General features: G+C 38.1%; 1 protein-coding gene across 1 annotated transcript; it reads right to left on the reverse strand.

The window, feature by feature from the left end:
- Window positions 1-4212: 4212 nt before the first annotated feature.
- LOC126766222 (uncharacterized) lies at window positions 4213-6877 on the reverse strand. The gene is made up of 2 exons (XM_050484116.1): window positions 5348-6877; window positions 4213-5281 (listed from the first exon to the last, which is right to left on the reverse strand). Exons 1-2 carry the CDS (start codon window positions 5588-5590, stop codon window positions 5192-5194), a joined length of 333 nt encoding a protein of 110 aa, XP_050340073.1. The 5' UTR covers window positions 5591-6877; the 3' UTR covers window positions 4213-5191.
- Window positions 6878-16300: the final 9423 nt, after the last annotated feature.

The raw sequence follows: 16300 nt of genomic DNA on the forward strand, positions 1-16300 counted from the left end.
AACAGTGGTCAGCATAGAACAGTGTATTGGTAGTGAGATGTGCAATGCCGTAAGAGCACATAATACCAATGGAACAGTGATAAGGAAAGAAATTTAGAGATTTTTTTGGAACGATCGGAAAGTTACGTTAGTGAGAGTAGTTCAAAGTACTGAAATTTACGAGAATATACGTACAAAGAACCTAAAACTTAACAGTGCGGTAGTGAATTCTGGTAATTTGCAAGTGAATGTACCCAGCTCGATATCGCGGGCAGTAAACGCATTTTCCAGTAAAATTGTGAAACGGTGCATAAAGTTGCACGGACCAAGTTCCTGGTAAATTTGTATAACGGCGTAAAAGCAAAAAACCGTACTCAGTGCGCGACTGTACCCAGTACGCTATAACTGGCAGTCAGCACAGTTTCTAGAAATTTGTATTACCGTGCAAAACCGTAGACGGGAAAGCAAAGCCTAAGTAGCAGAGCAACGCAACAGCTAGCAGCAGAGCAACGCAGCAGCAGACAGCAAAGCATCGTAGCAGTAGGCGGCGCACGAAGAAAGCTTACAATGGCAGCAGAGTAACGGGAGCTAAGATAAGTTATAATGATTTTGTAGTTAGTTGAGTAGAAGAGTGTGTTATTTGCACTCAGTTGCGATGTAATGTAGTAGAATGTGTAGCTTTTAGTTTGTAAGCAAAATCAAAATGTACATTTGCCATAAGAATCAGAATTAAATTTGTAAAAGCGTATCCGTAATTTGAATTTTTATAAGAGTTAAGAGAAAAAATAAATATGTAAGATTGACGCTGAAACCATTAGGGCAATGACGGTAGAGACGTTAAAAGAAAAACTAAGAGAATCAGGGTTGTGCGTTACGAGTAGGAAAAAGAAGTTGCAACTGCGTTTGCTACAACATTTAGTTTTCGGTAATGTGCAAGATGCGACGACGAATCGAAAAATTCGTTGTAAGTTGATGTAAATGCTGCTCCATCGAATTCGCAGAGGGTGTCGTTTTCGTTGCGTGACATTAAAGATAGTGTTTCAGATTTTTTTGGTGATGATACTTGCTATGTTCGTCACTGGGTTGAGGAATTTCATGATATGTCTAACACGGTCGGTTACACAACTACTTAAGGGAGCAGCAAAATTGTTTGTACGTGGTTTATTAGGAGTAAGAGATTGGGCTGGTTTAAAGCGTTCTCTTATCGATGAGTTTGGGGAAAAATTATGTGCATCTGAAGTGCATCGAATATTAAGAAACCGGCGTAAACAGCCCAAAGAAAGTTTTCAAGAATATCTTTATGCTATTTTAGAAATAGGGAAGCAAATCTCTTTAGATGAAAGAAGCGTAGTAGAGTATTTCGTGGATGGCATACCAGACGATAAGGCAAATAAGAGTATGTTATATCAAGCGAAAACGGTGGGCGAATTGAAAGAACAAATCCGCATATACGAGAAAGTTAGAAGTGTACAAACTACAGTAGGCAAAGGATACGTGGAACGGTTCGCTACAGAGAGTAAAGAATCGATGAAAGAGAAGTGTTTTAAGTGTGACAAGGAAGGTCATATAGCAAGAGCCTGTCCGGAGGCTAGGTCTAGTAATGTCGTTTGCTTTAAGTGCAAACAGAAGGGGCATTATTCTCATCAGTGCAAAGAGCAAAGTGATAAGACAATAAAAAGTGAACGGGTAAATACAATTGATCGCAACGTAGAAACGTCCACCATAAAAGGCGGAATGATCTTCGTTGATGCAACTATCAACGGTTTTACCTTCAGTGCACTAGTGGATACAGGGTGTATCGTGTGTATCATGAGGTACGATACCTTAGTGATGTTAGGAGATATAAAGCTAATTGGAGAAAAGCAAAAATTGTTCGGTGTAGGTAAAGGCGTGCTTACGACATAAGGCAGCTTTACGACCGATATTTCAATAGAAGGGTTGTCATTAAACGTAACATTTCACGTGGTTAGGGAAAGTGATATTCCGTATGCAGCCATAATGGGAAATGATGTACTTCGCGATGTTGAGTTAGTTTTTAGAGAAGGTAGTGTTGATTTCAGGAAACTTATGAGGACTGCTGAGGAGGCAGTGAAGCACACAGGGATCGGGGAGATTCCTGGGGGTGCGTGTGGTGGAGCTGAAGGGTTTGTGTCAGCCCACCAGGGTGCATGCAGTGATGCTGAAGGGTTTGTGTCAGCTCACCGGGGTGCAAGTGGTGATGTTGAAGGGTTTGTGTCAACTCACAGTGAGTTAAGAGACTATGGGAATAGTCAAATTGAAGTTTCCGAGGAACAAAAGGACATTACCGGACCGGTATTAGAAACGAGGTCGGAAGTCATGGATGACAATGGGTTAAGCAAAGAACTCAGGGTATTGTGTTCAATGGGAACGGCAATGTTTGAGGAGTCAGATAAAGTGGATCTATCGCATCTGCCGATAGAAGAGGCTAAAGTAGTTAACAGTTGGATTAATGGTTATTATCCTAGGAAGTCGAGTAAAACGCCAGTACAGATGAAATTGTTATTAAAGGATGAGAAACCGATATTTCAGCGGCCACGTAGAGTGTCGCAGGCGGCTCAAAGATGTATTGATGAAGAGGTAGAACGTATGCTTAAAGAAGGTATCATTCGAGAGAGTGTGTCGGAATACGCCTCGCCAGTTGTGTTTGTTACAAAGAAAAACTGAGCAAAACGGTTTTGTTGTGACTATCGCATGATAAACGAGAAAAAAGTCAGGGACAATTTTCCAATGACAGTGGTGGACGAAGCATTAGACAGATTGCAGGGTGCAAGGGTCTTCACCACATTGGACTTCCAGAACGGATTCTATCATGTGCCAATAGAACCAGGGTCTCGCAAATACACGTCTTTCGTAACTCAGAACGGCCAATATGAGTTTTGTTTTGCGCCATTTGGTATTAATAATTCGCCGGCGGTATTTTGTCGATACATACGAGCAATATTCCAGAACATGCTTGCGGATGGAACAGTCATAATATACATGGACGATATCGTCATTCCCGCCAAGGAAGAGATCGAAGCCCGAGAGAAATTTGAAAAGGTATTAAGACATGCAAGTGAAAACGGTCTGCACATTAGAGGGGAGAAATGCCAAATTCTAAAAAGAAATATTAATTTTTTGGGGTTCGTTGTGGAGAACGGGGCGATTTTGCCTTCAGAAGAGAAGACAAAGGCAGTCAGGGCATTTCCAGTACCAACTAGTAAGAAAGAATTACAACGATTTTTAGGTTTAACTTCAGGCGTTTCATCCAAAATTATGCAGTTAATCCGAAGTCACTAACAGATATGCTTCGTCAGGACGAAAAGTTTGGGTTGAGGAAAGAACAACTTTTAGCCATTCAAGATCTGAAGCGTGCGTTAGTAAATGCGCCCGCATTGAAGCTTTTCAATCCGCATGCGGAAACAGAGGTGCATGCTGATGCGTCAAAATTTGGTTACGGTGCAGTCTTACTACAAAGGGATTCAGAAGACAATCTGTTACATCCCATCGAATATATGAGTCGTAAAACTACAAGGGCGGAAGAGAAATATAGTGCTTTCGAACTTGAGGTTCTTGCAGCTATAAAGGCATTACAGAAATGGCGTATATACTTAAGAGGTATTCAGTTTAAAATAGTTAGCGATTGTAACGCTTTCGCTATGACAGTCAAGAAACAAGACGTACCAGACAGGATCATAAGGTGGGCAATGTACCTACAAGAATATAATTATGTGGTTGAACATAGGTCAGGAACTCGCCTGAGACACGTAGATGCTCTTAGTCGTGCATACTGCTTATTAGTAAAAGACTCGTTAAAGTTTAGGATAAAAGAGGCGCAAATGCAGGATGATTGGATAAGAGCAGTGCGGAAAATTGTGGAAGTAGAATCATACGAAAACTTATTTTTAAGAAATGATTTACTTTACAACGACTTTGTAAAGGAATTGTTGGTGGTACCATCCAGTATGGAAGAGGAAATTATAAAGTTAGCACATAGCCAGGGTCATTTTGCAGCAAAAAGAACACAGGAGCTAGTAGAGAGAAATTATTATATACCAAACTTGAGCAAAAAAGTACAAAATGTAGTAACTTCGTGTGTAGAGTGCATAGTAATAGACGCAAAAAGGGGTAAGAAAGAGGGCTTGTTGACACCAATCGACAAAACTTGTGAACCATTAGGTACTTAGGGGAAGGTGGGGAATGTTAGGTTTCGGATAAAAAGTCACATAAAAATTATTTTTTGTGAAAATTCCAAAGCATGTATTTGTAGTGCGAGTCGTAACCTTCCTTTTGATAACATTGGTTTGATAAAATTCTACAAAAATTTAAAAGTTATAGCCATTGGCGCAAAAAAACTGATTTTGCGATTTTGAAAAAAGGTGGGGAATGTCGGGTCTGTAAATCGATTAAAACATGATTGTTACCGATGAAAAACGTTTATTTATCAATGGAAATGAAAGAGAGATTCATAAATAATAAGAAAAATAGGAATTGGCGAAAAAAATTATTCCGACTCGCAGTGGATGCAGGTGTAAGTGTTCGGGTTCGGTCCGGCACATTTCAAGTGAACCCCTCGATCACAAACGATGATGATGATGATGCCGTGTTTTGACGATTCTCGTGCTTCGGCATCTTTTTCTTGCAAATCGTGCAAAAATCGAAGTCCTCTTCGATGTCGGTTTCGGTCGGAGACGGGCTTCTCTTCCGTGGCGTCTTCGATTTGCCACGGCCTTTTTGCTTCTTGGCTGCTGGTTCATCGGCTGCCTTCGTCAATTTTTGCCGCTTTTTTTCGGCCTTGTCACGCAGATCTGCGACAACCTCAGGCAATGTCAAAATCGTTGACTCCATTGTCTTGCGGCCACGTTTTGATTTCGGCCCAGGTGTGCCCAATTTCAACGGGCCAACCGATTTCAATGCATCACGAAGCTGTGGAGCCGAAACAAGAGACAACGACGATGATGCAGCACCACTTGTTGAAGCCGGGCACTTGTCGATGCCTCCGACGTTGACACCTCCTCATTCGCAGCAGTCACAATGGCATCACCAGAGGCAAGAACTCGCACGGCTCTGGCTTACTTGCTCTGGTGTTCGCAGTGACAAATTTTTGTGGCGTTTCATGAACGCCAACTGCCAATCCTTACTCGCCTGTTGATTGTCGTTCCATGGATCCGGATACGACGCGCCAACTTTCCGAGCAGATTCATACGCGAGCTTACGAAGCCATCAAACTAATTCCATAGTTGATGTCGCTGGCCTGGAGAATGTAGCTTATCAGCGCCTTCTCTTGTTCGATGTTGAAGATCTGAAATAAAAAAAAAAATTATTTATTATTCGATGAAAGAAAGAGAAAGAAACCAGCAGAACTCACTGTTTTTGTGCCCATCGTCGTGCTTTCAGCCAGCAAATTCTTCATTACATCGGCATTGGCAGTAGTAACGTCGATGCTCGCACCATCAAATGCTGCAATATAACGCATCAGGTTGGTCCTCGGAATTTTGTGTGCCGTCGCAGATTGTCGAACGCTGTTGTGATGTATTTTCACCGACTTGATCGCCTCCAAAATGTTGTCGAAATCAACAATTTTCTCTTGTTTGGGATAGTACCGCGGCATAATGACTAAAAAAATTTTTTCGGAGCACGAAACTATCAGGAAATGTTGAAAAACTATTGTGTTGTTGAAATTCTGCACGAAAAATCATTTATACACGTCAAATATATGAAGTTAGCATGTCAAATGTAAAAAACTATGTGGCCCGACATTCCCCGTAATAATGGCTCGAGATTCCCCAAACGCTCATATTTGCAAATTGGCGGTGGATAATGAACCCAATGTAAATTCTTTTGTGTGTCGAAGGCTAAAGGCTCAACTAATATTATAAACATATTTACCTGGATGAATTTATTGGAAAATGTGAAAAAAATCAACTGTACACAGAGTTGAAAAAAAACTTTCGGAGTGTCGAATTTCTTTTTGTTGTCGCAGAGAGGTTATAACACGTGTTCACAGCTCGAGTGCTATATATCTAGAAACTGAGCTTAGTATGAGACGAGCCGATGACAGTTGGTTGCAGCTGTCAACCTATACTAGGGAAAAAAATATCGCGCTGGTTCGGGATTCCCCACCTGCCCAACATTCCCCATACCTATCATATTGACCATGTGGGTCCATTAACCGAAACACGGAAAAAGTATAATCATATTTTAGTCATAATAGACGCATTTTCGAAATTCGTTTGGTTGTACCCAACGAAATCAACCGGGGTGGAAGAGGTTATCAATAAATTAGTGAAACAATCCTCAGTTTTCGGCAACCCGAAACGGATTATAACGGACAGAGGAGCGGCTTTTACGTCAAAAGCGTTTAACGAATACTGCACAAAGGAGGGCACACAACACCTGTTGATTGCAACCGGTGTTCCGCGAGGCAACGGACAGGTAGAACGCATTCACAGAACCGTTGTTCCAATGCTATCTAAGAAATGTCAAAGTAACCCAACCCAGTTGTACAACCACGTCGCAAAAGTACAACAGATTTTAAATAACACTGGACCACGCAGTACGAAAATGTCACCTTTTAGAATTCTTACAGGACTAAACATGCGAGTAGTAGATTATTCAGACTTACATGAAATTTTAAAAGATCTCGAAATAGAGGAATTGAATTTAGAACGTGAGTCATTAAGAAAGAGTGCTCATGAAAATATAGAGAAAATACAAAAAGAAAACTGTAAGACATTTAATCAAAAAAGAAAAGAAAGCCGTGAATACAACATAGGAGATTTGGTAGCTATTAAGAAAACTCAGTTTGGGGTGGCTACGAAATTATGACCGAAGTATTTAGGACCGTACCGGGTAGTCGCCAAACTAAACCATGACCGATACGAAATTGACAAAGTAGGAAATACGGAAGAACCAAAGAATACCACTACAGTGGCAGAAAACATGAAAAGGTGGACTTAATTATTCGAGGTCGAATAATAGGTCAGGATAGCCGATTGTAGGAAGAAATAATATATAGAACATGTGGCAATGTTGTCACTGAACGAATAATGTAGTTCGGACGGCAACACTGCAAAATCAGCTGTTAATTGACGAAGCGTCCATCAGCAGCCATCGTTGTAACGGTCCATATGGATCATCCATTTTTTTATAAAAGAATAAGATTCATTTGTTTAAGCATCAGTCGTCAAGTGTAGTCGACAGGAATAAGTGGTTAAGAAAACGTTGTGTGAAGCGGTCACGCAGCCGCTATAACTGAAAGTGCGAATAAACTGAAGAATAAACCAAATTGAATATAAATTAAGAACACGGTGGTATTTATTTAAAATGAATCCTAAATAAATTTCAAACAGCAAATAGAAATTCTAAAAAAAAAGAAAATATCAAATGGAAAGGTTTCAATTTTCATCATGTGAGTGGTCACGTTTCGTTAACATTAGTTTTTATAGTAGTGTTACTTATCACTATACACATGAAATAAAAATGTATAACAAGACTTGTGACTGTTCCATTTGAACTTCCAGTTAGACATAATTAAAAATAGTAAAATATAGTAGTTAAAACAACACAATTTTGGTCCCTGGCAGAATGTTCATAAAAATATGAACATGAAAACTTCCTTATCATAGAGAAAAAAGTTCTATATAGAAATTATATTTTTGATATAAATGCATTAATAAATAATACAAATGTAAACAATAAGTTAAACCGAATGAAAATACAGTCCACTAAATGTCAAATGTAATATGAAACTTTCCTCATAAAAATGTAAAAGTCAATCAGCCTTATCGGGAACTTCGAGTGAATAAATCATTCCCTTGTATTTGTATTTTCATGCGAACGAAGAATTTGTATCGTATAAAATCAGAAAATTTTAAATTGTTAACTTTAATCTTTGTGTAAAATGAACAGTGGATATCTGCGACAACTTACATTGAAGGAGGAAAACAATTTCCGACGGCAGTTGGCTGAAAGGATTTCCCGACGGAATTTGAGAGATAACACCAATCCTCTTGAATTAAAATTATATAATGAAATTTTATTTATATATTAATTTATTTAAGAAATATATAAACATTTCTCAACAAATTTAAAGTTTCAAACAGTTATATAGAATTAATAAGCATACGTTTCAATACTTATTGGAAGTATTACAAAAGGGCTTGCCAATGGCGAAAAAACGTTTTGCAATTGACACAGTTGTAAAACTATCAGCTTGTTTGCGATTTTTTGGAGAAGGAGCATATCAAAAAGGTGTGGGCAGGCAAATGGATGTTGGCTTATCACCATCCAGCTTTAGTGAAATCCTTTCTGAAGTGTTGGACGTATTCGAGATAACGTGGCCTACTAAAGATGAGATGCAGAAAATAAATTGAAATTTTTACCAAAAATTTAATATCCCTGGCATCATTGGTTGCATGGATGGCATGCACGTCAAAATTATAGCTACCAAAAGCAATAAACACTTATACTACAACAGAAAAGGATTCTTCAGTATGAATTTTTTGCTGGTAACTTAAAGAAATTTTCTTGTGTGTATATGTTTGTAAATAAAAGTTTATTTAAAGGTATGTGATGATAAATTGAAGATAAGATATGTTGATACTACACACTCTGGCGCCTGCCACGATTCATTAATTTGGATCATTTAAGAATTTTAATGGAGCAGGAGTATATCGAGGGCACAAGAACCATTTGGTTGCTGGGTAAATTTTTAATTAAATATTTTAATCTGAAGTATATAAATTTTTTTCATAGGTGACGCTGGCTATCCACTTGAGCCTTGGCTGCTAACACCCCACCGATCCACGACAGAAGGATCTTCAAATCGATGGAGATGTGTACTGGAAGCTAGGCATTTGCATTACGCTCCTAAAAAAGCTTCACAAATTATTAACGTTTGCTGTGCGTTACACAACATTTGTATAAATTACCGATGCGATGACACTGATTTTTATTACAAATGAATCTTCCCAGACTGAAGTTTTTGATGAAATTGAATCCAACTCTTCCTATATCAATGAGGCTAAACGTGTTAGAGCTTTTATTGGGAAATTTTATTAACATTTAATTTCAATAAAATTTAAATAAAATATTAAAATAAAGTAAATATAGTTCATTAATTACAGAAAAAGAAAAATTAAAAAGAACGAAGAGGTGTACTATATAAATCAACGATACTAGTTAATGCCTAAGCTTCTCTTTGCAGCCAATAACTTTATTTTTTGAACTTCGATTTGTACTTTTATAAGTTCCAGTTTATTTTCTACTTCTAGTTTTCTGAGGCGTTCAATCTCTTCATTGTGACGTTTTGTTTTTGTTAGTAAATTATCTTAATTTCTTTGAAAATTTGTAATGCTTTCTTTTCCACTACATTTATTGACGATGTACTGCATTGGGAATATTTTCTTTTGACGAAGTAAAATTTCTTAGGGTCTGGATAGCAGAATACGCTTGATTAAATGTGGGTATAGTTTCAGTTGTTGTTTCAACCTCGCTTTCACTAGAGACTTCCTTCTCTAAGTCTGAATCAATAGATTATTTGTGTTGAACAATGCTACATTTTACAAATTTTACTTAAGATTTACCTTTTCCAGAAGGAACTGGATTTTCCATGACGCTATCTAAAATATCTTCATCTGTTGGGAATCCCATTGTTTGCACACCATCGTCAATATCGACGTAATCATCAAAAGACACATTATCGGGTCCCATTGCCGTTCGATATGTGGTCCAAATTTGTTTCAATTCAGACAATGGAAGATCGTCTTTTTCATCCCAGTCATCCGTAGTAGCATTCTGCATTAACTTAACCTTTAGCAAAACCAGCCTTTCTAAAACAATTGCTGATTGTTTGTGGTTTTACACCCAAATTCCAGGTTTTGTTTAGATCCCCGATTGCATCAAGTAACGACACAGTCGTAGGAGTTGGTTCTTCCATATGCGCCAAAACTTTCATCACAATTCGTTTTCTATAATGTTGCTTGAGATTTTGAATAATCCCTTGGTCCATTGGCTGTAGAACAGACGTCAAATTAGGAGGAAAATATTGCAGTTTAATGTTTTTTAAATTTGCTTGTACATTTTTAGGATGTGCGGGACAATTGTCAACGAACAGTAGTATTTTCCTATTTTGGGCAACAAAAACTTTATCTAGACTTCTTAACCACTTATCATAAATTTCACTTGTCATCCACGCTTTTTTGTTGTACTCATAGTCCACATCAAGTGATTTTATACCCTTAAAACAACGTAGGTTTTTTGACTTGCCGATAACTAGCAATTTCAACTTTTCTGAACCACTCATATTGCTTAAAACCATAACGGTAATTCTCTCCTTGCTGTTTAGCCACCAAAGCATTTTTGACCTTTAAAGGCTTATGTTTTATTGGGTAAACATTTAAAAAAAATGCCCGTTTCATCTGCATTAGAAATATCGTTTTCGTGGTATTGTCTGATTAAATCTGGCAAAACGTTTTTTTTCCAATCTTCACTAGACTGTAAATCGGCTGAAGCGATTTCTCCACAAATCCACACGACATTTGTGTGATATTATGCTTTTTTTTTAATTTATCTAACCACCCTACACTAGCAGAAAAATTTTCGCGACGCAAATTCTTTAGCTTTTTCTCTGATTAAAGTTCCCGAGAGAGAAAGATTTTTCTCACGTGCGGTAGTAACCCACTTAAGCATAGCTTGATCAACATCATTATTGACGCAAGTTGTAATCCGTTTTTCGTTTGGAGTTAAAATTATAGTCACATTTTTGTTCTAAAAGTTTGTCTTTGTTTTTCAAAATGGTTGATAACGTATTAGTAGGAATCCCAAATATTTGTGCAATGTTTTTTTTTTTTGTTTTCGCCCTTTTCTACCTCGGCAATTAGTTTTAACTTTTCCTTAAGCGTTAAACACTTTACATTTCGTTTTGATGTCATTTTAGTCCAATATCACTACAAAAATTGACAATTTTCACCACCGTTCTAACAACAACTCATACAATCTTTTGTAAGTGCGTGCGACGCTTGCTAAGAAATTTAAAATACAAGTCGTTATCTGTCGCCGACTCGTAGCTCGGTATTTCCCCGAAATTGCGGTAGGTGTTTCCCCGAAAAATTCGAGTTACGCTTGGTTACCGCCGCAGTTTCTGTGACATTTTAGTTCGTGTTTTAGAAATATTCGGGTAACAGAAATTCGACTTATAGGGAAAAAATTACATAGCGATGTTATAAAAAAGTACTTGGTTCTTAAGGAAATTCGATATAGAGAATATTTCGAGCTACGGAAGTTCGAGTTAGAGAAGTTTCACTGTATTTTCATACAGCCAACGCACACCAAATGCGACAAAATCGTCTTTGTTGCTGAGCAACACATGCTGAGCTACGGCGCAACCCACACCGAATGAAACAGACAAGACAAGACAGAAAAACACGTTTCGTTGCTTATAGCTGCACCATTGTTTTTATTGGCAAAATGTTATAAATAATCTTTTTGCAGGAGTTATGCTTTTGCGGTAGTTTGTATTTTGCTTAAAAATTAAATGTTTTATTATATACAGCAAATATTCGATTGTTGACACCTGCATCCTTGTGAATTTCGAAATTTTCTCGGATGCATTCTCAGTTCAGAAATCAAATGTGTAATAATATTTTCTGAATCGCGCTTCTGGTTGTACGGATGCATCCACCATTCTCTTTTATTTTTTTCATTTCGTTCAAAAAACTCAATTCAAAACTTTGGTCTTCTGTTTCTATGCCTACATCACGTTCTTCATTCTTACTTGTTTCACACTGGTTGCTATCAATTGTGTTAGATGAGCTAGCTTGTAAACCAAAAACCCTGCCACCATATATATCTTCCACGCTTTCCATTGTCGCTGCTAAATCCAAAATGGACTGTTCCAGAACAGAGAATGCATACTCTTTACACGGTCCTCCGCCGGTCTGTTTTTTATTTTGCGCATTCTGAATAGCCTTTTTGCGAACATATCTCTTCTGGTCTATCCAAACCTGTTAAAAAAATTAAATTTAAAGAATCAAGGATTAAAACAGCTAGAAAGGGAGATCATTAAGACAATCATTGTTTACCTTTTTCCATTCTGCAATTGATTTCAATGGTGGCCTCATGCTGTTGAGGGAATCATGCAACTTCTTTAAATATGCATTTACATTTTCTTTATTTTCCTTCTGAAATACTTTTCCCATGTTAGGATTTTCCGACATAGTGTTGACCAAATATGTTAACTGGGCCTTATTAATAGACCTTATTCCATAAAAAACAGTTTTTTAGATTAAGAGAATTTTTAATAAAATATACTTACATTTCAATGAAAGTTTGTTCTCTTTCAACGGCTTTGTGAACGAATTTTATGATTTCACATGAAAAAAACACATTTACGGTTAGGGAACATTTTCGAATATAGGAAGTATTTCCCATGTGAAGTTCACGATAAAAAAATACAAATTTGGGAATTTTTTCATTGGGAACGGCGTTCACGATAAGGCTGATTGCCTATTGAAGAAAACACATAAAATACGGTGTATACGTTATAAACATATAAATATTATAATAAAATCACACAAAATATGCATACACCAGTATGCAGTAAAATTAATACATATTTACACATTATTCCTAAACACTTTTCGTTAGGTCGCGGATAGCCGGACGGAGCATGTTAGCTGCATAGGCGTTATTAATAATAAAAAAAAGCTTTTTCGACGGACCCATAGTGGGCGGCTCTCTGGTCAGCCTTTGATCAAAAGGTTAGGTACGGCTGTTAAAAGACTTAAACTTGAGCGGTACCAACTGGGAATCCTTAACAACGACTTCTCTGTTGTTAGTGCGATGTGAGCTTGCTCTGTCGAGGTGACAGCCACGCTGTTTGCCAGTAACCAGCCCCTTCGGGCTATGGTTAAGAAGTGTGCATTAGATTAGTAGCCATGAGTAGGAGCATGGACACAGAGAGTATACCCGTTCCTGTCTATTTCAGCCCGCCCCCTGTACACAATGTGCTGGTAAAACAAAGCAGAGAAAAATTGGTAAACTTATGAGAAATAGAATAACCAACGCTACGAGCATCAATAATAACAGTAGTAACATCTATGCCGCAATCAGGATGAGCGGAACTGGAGTCACAAAGGGCGGAATCAGCAGAGAGCTAGAGATGTGCTCCCCTCAGGAACACCAAGAGTGGAAAGCGCTTAGTGTTGAAAAACCGACTCGAGCAAGATCCACTACCAGCCTAGTAAGATAACACACTACAGGCTAAGTTAACCCAATCATGTGTGGAATTCATGAAGGAATTCGGAGATGTAATCAAGGAGCTAACAGAAACCTCCGTAGTAACATAGGAAAGTTCGAAACGAGTACAATAACATAAAAGAAAGAAGGAACTTTTGAATATGCCTGCATCCATGGATATAACACGAAAGAGACCCCGTGACGAAAAGCAGGCCAGGTGACGAGTCCCACCGAAGAAAGCGAGCAAAAGGGTCAAAACATGAGAGTCTTGCAACTTAACCTCAACCACTGCGAAGCAGCGCAACAGTTACTTAAGCTAACGGTGTTTGAGAAAAAATTGGATCTAGCATGTACAAGCGAGCATTACAAAAAAATTGGTACTGAAAACTGGAGTTCCGATTAAATGAAAAGAGCGGCCATACGGGTCCACGGGGACAAAGTATTCCAAAACAAGCCACATGCCTTATCCACACGTGCAAAAATCTGAGACATAAACTTTGACAGCTACTACATCCTGCCGAGCACCCCACAGAATGTATATGAAAGAATCCTATATGATCTGGTAAGAGAGATTGCAAATACAACAACGAACTTTATGGCAGGGGATAATGGATAATGGGGAAGCACCTACAGAAATAAGAGAGGAGATGCCCTATTGAAGACGTTCTCAACGCTGGAATACCTAATACGACACATTATCAAGACATGTACTTTTGATGTCTCAAGTAAAGTAATAGAAGGAACAAGGTAGTCTCATTCGATGTTTAGAATGCCTTTAACTCTTGGCCCCATATAATAAGCGTTTTTCAACTAAAGAAAAGAAAAGCTCTTCAAATAAAGTAAACACCATTCTATTTGTTTAATATCATTTCCAACTACCTGTTGGACAAGGTACCTTTATATGACACAGGCGAAAGACTACAAAGCTTAGTATATAGTGACGGGCGGAGTTCCACTTTTGTGGAACATCTTATTTGATGGAGTGCTGTGCCTCCCCTTTCCCAAGGTGGTGCAAATTATTGGATACGCGGATGACATCGCAGTGATCGTAATAGCGAAAGAAATTAGTCAAATAGAGTGCTTGTGCAATCATGCGAGGATAAAAATCAATAAATGGCTTTTGGTGACAAAGCTTCAACTAGCTGTCCAAAAGACGGAAGCAGTATCAATTACAAGCAGGAAGAAGAAGGAAGGTTGATATGATTGATGGATATACCATTACGACACAGCTGTCATTGAAATATGTGGTGATAGACTCGAGGTTAAATTACAAGGCGCATCTATACAAAGCTTGCGAAAAAGCGTCAAGGGTGACGCCGACGCTAACTACTACGTTTTTACACTGCATATATATGGGGGACAGCGCTGCAGCAGGAAACTTACTCAGAAAAAGTGAAGTCAATAATTTGACTAAATGCAATCAAGGTTGCATGTACCCACCGAACTGTATCACATCAGGGGGCTGGAGTCATATCAGGTCTCATGCCACCAGACAAAAAAAAGGTAGAAGGATGGGTAGAACGGAAACATGGGGAAACTGATTTCTATCTTACGCAGTTGGCCAGGTTATAGAAAAATATCTCTACAAATCTACACGATGACGAACAAATCTGGGATAGAGTGAAAACGTGTGCAGCTATAGCTATGCAAGAGCTAAGGAGAAAAGAGTAGCAACACAGCGAAAACAAAAGTATTGACCGGACTGAGTGCGAAAATGCGTGACTGAAGAGCCGAATGTATGGATAATATGATACGAGACTCTTTGATTCAAGAGAGAGCTGTCAAAACTCGCATTTTTTATAACATTTGCCAATAATGCCACTGCTGAAAAATATTAGAATGGGTATTTAATAAATGGGTAAAATAAATGGGTATTTAATAAATATATAAATGTTAAAATGCAAAATCATTAATTAATTTACATAAACATTTATTACGCCAAAATATGTTCGCACAGGTTAATGAAATTTCATTTCACACTAATTTCGTCAGGTAATTATAGCGGTTTACTTTTGGCATCCCGCCTTTTCTGAAATCAGCTGATCGAAATTCCCTGATCTTCTTCGCTGTCAAATAATCAGGGTACGCGTTTGAGAGAAAAATTAGAGCCAATGCGAGAGTTTCGTATCATCTTATCCATGCCGAATGGCTAACTGTCATGGCTAACGGCAGTCCTGTTGGCCGAATAATACAAGCAATGACAACGGAATTCATGGTCTAGGCGTACTGTGCTAAAAGTTCTGCTCGAGCGTGGTCCAAAAGGAGGTGTATCTTTAGCCGCCAATACGAATCGTACATACCGTCTGAAAAAAATGACGGTATCTTTGAAGATTCCCTCTCCGACAATAAAAAAAAACACACCCGTACACCACACCAATATGAATAAAAGGATCGTCATCTCGTTCTGACCTTCCCTTACAATACAACGAATACTGCACATAGTCTTTTTACGTATGACTTTCCGAACAAACCGTTATAAGTGTAATCCCACATAATATATATTTTTTGTAAATATATACGTTAGGCTATTAGAAAAACCGAAAATAAATTTAACAGTTGTTTTTATATTAATTTCAAGCGGTGTATTTCTTATTAAAAGTGGTGGATGCTTAAAAAATATGAAGGATTTTTCTGCGAAGAAGCGTAGCTATAGGACAATACGTGACAGTACGTATGTGTATGTGTAAGACATATGTGTATATCAATGATCGGAGAGTTATGCCTTGGCTCAATTAGCACTGATTGTGCCATTTTGATGCACTAGTCGTTAGTCTTTTTATATTTTCTATCACGTTTCACCACGTCTTTCAAACGATTTTGTGGTTTCGATGAAGCTACTAATGTCCGATACGTATTCGAGGTTTGGTGCTTGATAGATTCCAAGTGTTCTGTGTCGGATCTGTGATAGCACTGGGCATTCACAGAGAAAGTGGAAAATTGTTTCCTTGTTCCCTACTATTTCGCAACCTCGGCAGATGTTGTTGTAGGGCATAGCCATTTTGTATGTATGTATGTTCTCCGAATGACCAGTTAAATACTGCGCAGTTACTCTTTACACACTTTTCCTGGACCTATTTAATAA

The sequence above is a fragment of the Bactrocera neohumeralis genome, unplaced genomic scaffold (genome assembly GCF_024586455.1).
Source record: "Bactrocera neohumeralis isolate Rockhampton unplaced genomic scaffold, APGP_CSIRO_Bneo_wtdbg2-racon-allhic-juicebox.fasta_v2 cluster11, whole genome shotgun sequence".
NCBI lineage: Eukaryota > Metazoa > Arthropoda > Insecta > Diptera > Tephritidae > Bactrocera > Bactrocera neohumeralis.